At 59.7% G+C, this 10,046-nt stretch overlaps 1 protein-coding gene across 1 annotated transcript; it reads left to right on the top strand.

Moving 5' to 3' along the window:
- The first annotated feature begins 1,939 nt into the window (after positions 1 to 1,939).
- On the top strand, positions 1,940 to 5,629 carry CUNH19orf25 (chromosome unknown C19orf25 homolog). The gene is made up of 2 exons (XM_007954604.1): positions 1,940 to 2,069; positions 5,409 to 5,629. The coding sequence occupies exons 1-2, from the start codon at positions 1,940 to 1,942 to the stop codon at positions 5,627 to 5,629; spliced, it is 351 nt and encodes a 116-aa protein (XP_007952795.1).
- The last annotated feature ends 4,417 nt before the right edge of the window (positions 5,630 to 10,046 follow it).

Below are 10,046 nucleotides of genomic sequence, written 5' to 3'. Positions count from 1 at the left end.
GGAACCAAAGCAGGCTGTGCACACGGCTATGGCGTTTTACACAGGCTGCGGGGCTGGGTCTCGCTGGAGCAGGAAGGACGGGCTCAGAGTCCCAGCACAAGGCACTGACCCTGTTCTAAGAGCCACAGGCCCCACAGGCTCTGCCAGAGGCCCTGGGCTGCGGCTGCTGGTCACAATGGGGGGCTGTGTTAGGGGCTGGGACCATGAAGGGAGGCTCTGTTGAGGGCTGGACTGGACACGGGCCACTGCTATCTCCACAACCTCTTGCCTGAGACACATAGGGGTCCTGGCTCCCACCTCCTCCTGTCTTGTATCCACCTGGGAAGGAGAATGCGCACGCAGCTGGGCCATCAGAGGCAGCCTGTCCTCCGCGTTCCTGGCTCCGCAGAGCGGGAATCCCTCGCTGGCTGAACCCCCAGCTCTACAGACAGCCTGAGGTGGAGCCTGGCCTTGGCAGGTCCAGGCAGTGTGCTCCGGGGGATACCTCGCTTCCCTCACTGGCCCTCAGGGCCCTCACCTGAGCAGCAGGGCTGGGACCTGCTTCACCAGCCACTTGGAGGAGTAAGGGAGAGCTTGTCTAACCGGCACGTGGTAAATGCCCAAGAACCGTCGGCTTGTGCAGCTGCTGTGGAAAAGTCTGGTGAATCCTGAAACCATTAAACACAGTCACCACGTGACCCAGCAGTCCCACTCCTGAGTGCCACCCAAAGGACATGATATCACACGTCCACATCAAAGCTTGCACACAAGTGTGGGAGCAGTTGAAAGATGGAAACAGCCCACGTGTCCCTCAATAGGTGGTGCTGTTGTTGGGTGCCCAGTTGGCTGCAACTCACAGCGATGCCATGTACAGCAGAACGCAACACTGCCCGATTCCAACACATGACGGATGAACACAGCGGGGCCCATCCACACGATGGCACATGACTCAGCCACGGAGAGGGACGTGGCTGAGCCTCTAAAACACAATGCCGAGTGAGAGAAGCCACACACAGGTGGCCACGTGGCCCGTTTATGGGGAAGTCCAGAACAGGCAACTCTAGAGAAACAGAAAGTAGATCAGTGGTTGCCTGGGCGAGGCAGAGGGGAGGGACGTTAATGTGTGTGGGCATTCACTGAGTCCCAGCTGTGTGCCAAGGAGCTCTGGTGGTACAGTGGTTAAGAAATTTGGCTGCGACCCAAAAGGTGGCTGGTTTGACCCCACCAGCTGCTCTGTACAAGAAAGATGACACAGTCTGCTTCTGTAAAGATTCACAACTTGCAAACCCAATGTGAGTCTCTGAGTCAGAATCCAGTGGATGGCACTGAGCTTGGTTTTGGTTCTTGCAGTGTGCCAGACTCTGTGAGACAATGCCTATTCTCGGGACAACAAGGTGGGCTAGGCACCATGTCCGCCCCTCACACTCCCACTGCCCTTACCCCAGGTTTGCAGAACACTAAGCTTTGAAAGAGCGGTTACACAGCTGAGGTGGCCGGAACTCCCATTCACACTCACTCTTGGCGCTTCCCAGACCGGTTCTCCGTGTCACTGCCTTGCTGGTGCGTCCCCTTTAAGACGGGGCGGGGCTACGCGATGACGGACGGAGAGAATGAGGCAGGAAGCGCTCGTCACGTGCCCGGAGGGGCGGGCGATGCCGACAGGAAGCGGAACTGAGTGTCAGGAGGCTCTGGCGGCTGGAGTCGGGTGCTTAGGTGAGGCGGGGGCGGTGCCTCTGCGCTGAAAATGAGGCTGAGGTAGAGCCGGACCCTGAAGCCCTCCGCCGCGTGGGGTCTTACGGACGGAGGGGCGGGGCAGGGCGATCCCTGGGGGCGGGGCAGGGAGGGTGGCCCGAGCAGGGCTCTGACGGGTGCATAACAGTTCGTTAGGCGGGAGACACGGCTGTGGCAAATGCTGAGAAGTAGATCCGCCAGTTATAACGCTCCCTTCCCTCCTGCAGGGATGGGCTCCAAGGCCAAGAAGCGCGTGGTGCTGCCCACCCGCCCGGCGCCCCCCACGGTGCAGCAGGTCCTGGAGGACGTGAGGGGGGCGCCGGCCGCGGACCCTGTCTTCACCGCCTTGACTCCAGAAGGTATGGGGAGCCCAGGCCCAAGCAGGGGAGGGCGGCCCGAGACCCAGCAGCAAGGGGGAGTAGACACGGCCCTTGGTACCCCAGTCCTGTGAAGCGGTGGAATGCTCCAACCCTCACTCGAGCCCACTTCCTTTCTCCCAAAGCATCTCAAATCCTGTCACTCGAATCCCTTCTCCACCCCGCTTCTAGGGACCCCCCCCCACCCAGGTCACTCCCTGGGCGTGTCCTTCTCCCCCACTCCCTCTCATTAAAGCCAGGCTCACCTTCAGAGCATCCATCGTCTCTGCAAACTAACAGCTCCTGGGAAACTGCCTGTTTTTGTGGAGTCTCTGGGTGGTGCCTAGTGGCCCAGTGGTTAAAGCATTCGTTTGCCAATCATAAGGGTAGCAGTTGGAACCCACCAGCTGCTCTGCTGGAGAAAGGTGGCACTTGGGTTCCTAAAGATTGACAGCCTTGGAAACCCTGTGGGGCAGTTCCACTCTGTCCTCTAGGGGCGCTGTGAATCGGAATCGACTTCACGGTGGTGGGTTTGGTTTGGTTTTGATTTGGATGACCCCAAAGGTTGATGCACCCGGCTGGCTGCTAACTGAGAGGCTGCAGGTTCGAGTCTACCCAGAGACAGCTTACAAGAAAGGCCTGCCTGAACGACTTCCAGAAAATCAGCCATTGGAAACCTTATGAGAAGTAAAATAAATTTTTAAGAAAGGCAAAACTATCAGGAGACATATACCAACACTGTGAAAAAGAAAAAAGAAAGACAGTCCTGTGTGTGGAGCACAGATCCACACTGACACACGTGGGACCTCACAGCTACTGGTTTTTATATAAAGTTTTTTAATTTGTATTGTGATTTGGGTAAAGTTTACAGAGCGAATTCACTTTCCATACAGCAGCTCACATACACATTTTGTCTCATGACATTGACTGCAATTTCCCACAATGCAACAGCTCCCCTCCCACTTCCTCCCCATAGTCACCTCTTCCCTTTGTCCTTCCCTCCATGCACCCCTGCCCCCTGAGCTGTCTCCCTGTGCATACACAGCCCTTCTATTCTCCCATGATTGATCGCTCCAAGGAGTATATCTACCTAATGGAAATGTTCAGCTCATATGCCTGTCTTTTGTTTGGCTGGAAGCCACAGGTGTGGGTTCAATTCCAGACCTGAAGGGCAGCTAGGGGCCACAGTCTCAGTGGTTCCACCAAGCTCTATCAGACCAGCAAACCTGGTCCCCTCCCTTTTTTTTTTTAATGATTTTGGGTTTTGTTCCACATTGTTTTCCCTCTCTATCCAGGATCTCCTCCATAGATCCTCCTCTGAGTGGTTGACAGTGGTAGCCAGGCACCATCTAATTCTGGTCTCATAGTTGTATAGGCTGAGGATGGCATGGTGTACCAGTCGCTTGGACTAATTGTTTCCATGAATCTTTGGTTTTCTTCGTTCTTCTTTGTTCTGGATGAGGAGAGATCCATCGTTGCGTCTAGATGGCTGCTTGCCAGTTTTTAAGACCTCAGTAGCTACTCACCAAAGCAGGTTGTAGAACAATGTTTTTGTGTAGTGTGTTATGCTGTTTGAGCTTGATGTCCCCTATGACCATGGTCCAGCTTCTTGCTCCCTCAGGTAGCTGGCTGTGGCCAAGAAGTCACCACAACCTTGTTCTTTGTCAGCCCTGCTATACACCTGGACATTGTCACAGCACATAGAGATATACATGTAAACATCGTCTGCCAACCTGATATGTGGTCAGGTTTTTGTATAAAGTTTTATTGGCAGCCGTGCACACCCGCTCACTGACACACTGTCCATGCTGCTTAGCCACAGCGGCAGTGATGAGGATTGGCTGGACAGAGGCCCCTGCCATTCTGACCTTACTAACCATCTGGCCTTTTACAGGGCACAGTTAGCCACGCCCCAGTTTAGAAGGTTTAGAAGGTGAATCAGGTCAGCGACTAATGGACCAGGTGCACACATTTGGTGAATTCGCGTTCTTCTGAGGTTCAAACCCACAAGCTGTTCCATGGAAGGACCACCAGGCGATCTACTTCCAGGAAGATTTACAGCCTCGGAAACCCAACGGGGGTCGCTGTGAGTCAGAAATCAAATCAGTGGCAGTGAGTTTTGAGTTTATTGTGAGGTTCATACATTCAACAAGTGTTTACTGAGCACCTCTTCTGTACCGGACCCTGACCGAGGCTCTGGGGCTAGAGAGATGAACAAAAGAAAAGTAACTTAAAAATTAGAGTCAGATAGGGAGCCTTTGATGGCGCAGATGGTTAAGTGCTCAGCTACCAGCCGAGGCTGGCGGGTCAAGGCCACCTGCTTCTGTAAAGATCCGAAACGTAAACCCAGACCCCCAGCCGTCGAGTGGCAGCTGACTCATGGCAACCCCCCGGGCTCTGAGGTGGTAAATCTCTACAGACGTAGGTTTCCCCATCTGCCTTCCACGGAGCAGCTGGTGGGTTTAAACGCCCACCCTTCAGTTAGCAGTCAAATGCCTTATCCACTAGGCCACCAGAGTTCCTTCCTGTAAAGATTACAGGCTATGAACCCATCTGGGGCATTTTCGTGTGTTACGGGGCCACTGTTGGTCAGGCTGACTCGGTGACACGCAACAGGGCGTGGGGCTGGCAAGTGGGCAGCAGGTGGCCACATTGCATGGCAGTAAATCAAGGCGTCTGAGGAGCACGAGCGCACCGTGTGGACACGAGGTGACATCTCGTGTACTGTATTATGAGTGTACTATAAAAATAGGCCAAGTTCCCAGCACCTCCCCTGAATGTGTGCTGAAGTCGCCCCCACAGTGGGCCCGTGCTGTCCAGTACGGTAGCCGCCGGCCACGTGTGTTCTTATGGTGTGAATTAAATGCAGCAAAGTGAAGAATTTAGTTCTGCACTTGACCCAGCCACGTTTCCAGTGTTCAGGAGCCACATGAGGCTGCCACAGTGGGCGGCGTGGATGGCAACACCCGCCCTCGGGACAGTTGTGTCGGGCAGAGGGTAGGCTCCTCCTTTGAGGTGGCCCGGTGTCAAGGCCAGAGCGGAGATCCAGCAGTCTTCTGAAGCTGCGTCGTGCGCGCCTGCTGTGTGCCTGGCCTGGGGCTCAGCCTTTCTAATGGAGTGGAAACGGTTAAGTGCCTGGCCGCTAACCACGAGCTCGGTCGTTTGGGTCCACTCAGGGAGCTCAGAAGAAAGGCCTGGCAATCCCCTGCTGACAGATCCACCCCTGGAACCTTGTGGGGGCCACGGGGGGCCTCCGGAGGTCGGAGTCAACCTGGCGACAGCTGCTTTGGTTTCTGATTTCCTGGGCCCCTGGGCAGTGACTCTGCCGTGTCTCGTCCCCAGAGCCCGCAGGCCCTTCTGGGAGGGCCGAGGACACTGCAGCACGGCGGGAGCAGCTGTACCAGCAGAGCCGGGCCTACGTGGCCACCAACCAGCGACTGCGGCAGGCCGGCGAGGGGCTGAGGCACGAGTGCGAGGCCCTGCGGCGCGCCGGCGAGGAGCTCGAGCGAGGCGTGGAGCAGGTGGCACGGGCGGCTCTGCCCACGGCCACCCCCTCAGGCTGACCCCCATGTGCCCCCGGACCTGGAAGGAGCAGGGAGAAGCCAGTCATGTTCCAGGACACCCCCCTTCCCTTTGTTTGGCATGGTCCAGGCCCAGGCCTTCCTCCTGCCTGAATGAAAGGCCAACTTCTGCTTCTCCATTTTATGAGTTACCCAAGAGATGCTCTTCACACATGGCTGCGCTCCTCACCCAGCAGGCACCGAGCACGTGCCCCCCGGTGGAATCTCAGCCCTGCCACCGACGCTGTCTGCACGCCTCACATGCAGCAGGGGCGGCTGGAGTGCCTGCCTCAAACAGGAACCCTCCCAGGGGGTGAGGTCAGGGCGGCTTGCTGTGACTCGATGGCCTTCTGGGCCCCCTGGTGGCCCTGTGGACCCCACAGCCTGGTAGAGTCCAGGCTGCTTGGACCCACCCCAGCCGGCACTCCTCTGGCTTGGGCTCTGTGGACTCCCCACTACACCCCTTGCTGCACTGCCCGGCCCCTTCTCATCCTGTGAGAAGCCTCCTCTGGCGTCTCAGGGGCCCCTGCAGGCACCATCACCACCCGTGGAGATGGCATTGACGTGTGGGGCACCTCAGGCGAGCTCCCCCAGCTCCTGCCCTGGCGTTCAGAAAGTACCAGATGCAGTCCGGTCTGCAGCAGTAGGTGCCGTGTTCTAGGCCCTGACTGACAGGCGCCCGGGCCACATTTGGTTTTGGCTGTCCCCAGAACAAACCCCACCCCCTTGCCTGCGTGTGGAACCGCTGGCCCGTGGTGCCGATCACGCCCCAGGGCTCCCGGTGGCCCAGCTACGACCCGCCTGGCACTGCTCCCGGGCCCTGACCGAAGCTGCTACTCGGGAGAGCATCACTGGGATCTCGGAGAAGCAGCGTGGAGGGCATGAGCTCTGTGGAGAAGCCGTGGTCTGAGCCGTGTCAGGGGCGGACTGTGGGGGCACCGCTCCCGGCCCAGGTCACTCCGCGGCGTGGCCGCAGGTGGCTCGCGGCTGCTCCCTACTCTAGGTGGCAGAGGTGCTCCCACCGCTGCTAGGTCACAGCGCCCTCCCCAGGGGGTGGCCGGAGGCCAGTGACTGACAGATACGGGGGTAGGAATGCCGGGGCCCCGGGATCGTGACAGAGCTCACTCCGGGGTGCGGTTCTTGCCCAGGGTTCCCCTGGGATCAGGCTGAGGCCGGCTCAACTCCTTCCCTCTGCACCTCACTTCCCTTTCCCCAAAGCCCCCCAGTGAAGCCCGTCAGTGAATCCTCAGGCTCCGTTTCTGAACCCCCACCTAGATGGGGACAAAACCGCCCACTTGAAAGCACTCAACCCAGAGCCTGGCATACAGCTAGCGCCCAGTAATGCTGGTGACCCGCGGGCCAAAGGTCACCCACTGCGGGGGCCTGGACCGACTGCCTCCCACACGGCACCCGCTCCCGTCCCCTGGAGCAGCTGGAGGCCTGCAGCCTGGCAGCCACAGCTCGCCCGCTGGCCGCCGCGGACTCTGCCTTCAGGGACCTCCCTCTCAGCAAAGCGTCCTCACTTTTTCCTTTGCTTTTCTGGCAAATGAATGGACAGTGGATGCGGTGAAGCCCCCTCTGCACCCTGACCCCTGTGTCCATCGCGAGAACAAACGGGGGTGCAGGCAGCAGCCCAGGTTGTTGATTCCACAGCGAGTTTATTAAAAGGAACACGGGAGCTGGTCCCACTCCACTGGGTCCTTCAGCTGGATATGGGGCCGGGCATATAGGGCTTGGAGGGGCATGGCGCTATTTACATGTTTCCTTGAATACTGTGTGGGGACCCAGTGCACTGGTGCCAGGGATTGCAGAAGCGAACCACACCACCAACTGGGCATGGTCCGTAGTGCTGGGGCCACTGGGCAGGGGTGACAGGCAGGGTGAGGTATGTGTTGGCCACTCAGGTGGGCTGCAAGGGGGCATATCGTCCCAGATTCTGCACCCAACTGGGGGTGGGTTACGAGGAGGTGGTAGATGGGGGATCAGCCTTAGCGCTGAGGCCACTGGCTTGTGGGGCTGGCACACCAGGCCCCACCCTCCAGGCCCGGAGGCCTCAGGTTCCAAAGCTACCATGGCTGGTGTGCTCTCAGCCAAGACCTGCAGGGGACATGAGATGGCCCGTGGTGGCACCAGTGTTTGGCGGGAGAGTGTCATTTGGCTTCTAGGACTTTTGATTCCTCAGCCCCCGCCTTGGGCTGACTGTTCACGGAGCACGCCCCCTCCATCTCCCGCAGTGAGCCCCTCCCCTCGTGGCTGCACTGAGGTGTGCCTGTGCCCACAGCCAGCGCACAGAGAAGGCAGGAGAAACCAGCGGGCATGGCCCGGGGCAGGGCGGCTGGCGGAAGGGCTGTGCCCTGGTGCAGGCTGGGCGAGGAGGGAATTTGCAGAAGTGGCCGGCCGGCTGAGTTCATGAGCAGCACCGCTGGGCCACGGGCTCCCGATTCCGTACCTGCTTTGCTCCCCCAAGAGGTAGCACTGCCATGCCCCCACGGCCCACGTGGGGAGACCGAGGCACCGTGGTCTCACAGTGAGTGGGCGGCCAGGCTCCACTTGTCCCCATCATGCCCTCCCGGTATTTGAACTAAGTTCAAGGGGCCTCGGCCCCTTCCCCACCCACCAGGGAAGAGCCCACAGCCACAGCCCCTGAACACCAACTCCACAAAGGCCCCAAAGAGACCCATCAGGCCCCCGCATGGGACACCAGGCCCCAGAGCTGTCTGAAACCCCATGTCCTCAGGAGACAGGTATGGCCCTTGGTTATATACCCTGTGGGGCTTCGGGAACCTCCGCAGGGCCCCCACCCTGCTCAGGCACACCCTAGGGTCCCACAGCCTCCTGCTCAGTTGTGTCAGCAAACCCCGGGCAGATGGGGCAGCTGCAGCCACACACCCAGGACCATTTTGTGTGGGTGAGAGCCACCAGCCAGCATGGTGTCCAGACATCGTCTGCCTTGGCCGTCCGGCCCACACCCCTGTGGCTTAGCCGTACGCATCAGTTCTGAGTATCTGAGCCCACAGAGGCAGGGGTGGGCTCTGGGGTTGTGGCCCTGTCGGAGGGCCCAGGCGGAGAACACTGCTGGAGACGCCTCAGTTCCCGGGCTGGGCCTCCCCCTGAGGTCCAGGGCACTGGTATCTCACTACAGGAGGCCAATCTGAGTCCACTCCCCTCCCACCAGCTGCCGCAGCCCTGTGGCTGCCAGCTCCCTAGTCGGTCGTGGGCCTGCTTGCTCTGGAGTTTGGGGTGGGGGTGGGGGGTGCTGTGGACAGGGTGGGGTCCTGAGCACCTTCCCCTGAGGGCAGCGCCCAAGAAGCCAGCTCTCCGAACCACATCTCCTCCCAGAATAAAGGCGGGACATGGCTCTCTGCAAGGTGGCTGTGACAGCAGACCCGCTGTGTTCGCAAAGAGCAGTCCCTTCCGGAACTTTGCAGGATCCTGCAGAAAAGACGTGGTTGGGTCTTTCTGCAGGAGGCACACGCTGCCCACCCCCACACTGCCCACCCCCACCGTGCCCGGTGTGCTGATGGGCCTGGTCGCCCGGGCAAGGACGAAACTCCAACTTGCACACACACTCCGTGGGGAGGCCACAGCCTGAGTGTCCTCTAGGGGTTTGCTCCACAAGCCCCACAGCTTCACGAATCCGTCAGCGAAAACAAAACCGAGGAGGAAGACGACAAGACCAGTCGGCGCCGCCAGCAGAGGGCGCCCTTGGCTGGCTCACTGCACTTCCTCCTCTAGAAGAGTGTGGGGGAGGCAGAGCGCAGCCTGGGCGGTGGGGGTCCCACAGGGACCCTGTGGAGCTGGCCCAGTCCACTGCCTATTGCAGCCAGTGATGCTGACCTGCCGACCTTGGAGTCACCCCAGCTGGCTTCCTGGGATCAGCCCAGCCCTCGGTGCGGCGGTCTCCATGCCCACCTCTTTCACCCCCTCCAGGGGTGCACAGGGCAGGCCGCCAGCCTCACATACTAGCACCTCCCGGGGCGCCCCGGCTCTGCAACGTCTTTGTCTCTCCGGGGCTGTCCTTCCGTGGGGTTCTGCTTCACCCCACAGCCCGGCGCCAAGAGCTGAGAGCAAGCAAACAAACCCACAGAGCCGTCATTAACAAATTACCCTGCGCCGTAATTACAGGCGCCGTAATTACAGGCTCGGGTGCGCGGCACCCAGCTGGATGGCTCCCCCGCCCGGTCCCCTTGGCGGTGCGGCCCCCACTCCTGCAGCACTCAGCCCCAGGGATTCGACAGCCCTTCCGAAGGACCTGGTGTCCCGAGAGGAAGAAGCGAGCTTGAGGTCTCAGTGGCCTGCTGCCCCATCTCCTAGCCTGAGCTGGGGAGTGGGCTCCTTGGGCTGCACCCCGGGCTGACCAAAGGCCCGGGGCGGCCCCTTTCCTCCCGCGGTCCCGGGGCAGAAGCTAGCTTTTAGGCGG

The sequence above is a fragment of the Orycteropus afer genome, unplaced genomic scaffold, assembly GCF_000298275.1.
Source record: "Orycteropus afer afer isolate SDZICR_OR568_19922 unplaced genomic scaffold, OryAfe1.0 scaffold00466, whole genome shotgun sequence".
Taxonomy (NCBI): domain Eukaryota; kingdom Metazoa; phylum Chordata; class Mammalia; order Tubulidentata; family Orycteropodidae; genus Orycteropus; species Orycteropus afer.
Note: the sequence above shows the minus strand (reverse complement) of the source record. Positions and strands in the feature narration are given on the sequence as shown.

Bases quoted from the DNA above. Each gene is read 5' to 3' on its own strand.
- CUNH19orf25 (XM_007954604.1), top strand. From the start codon at position 1,940: ATGGGCTCCAAGGCCAAGAAGCGCGTGGTGCTGCCCACCCGCCCGGCG. The intron at 2,070-5,408 runs GTATGGGGAGCC...TCTCGTCCCCAG, and splicing joins CACCGCCTTGACTCCAGAAG to AGCCCGCAGGCCCTTCTGGG.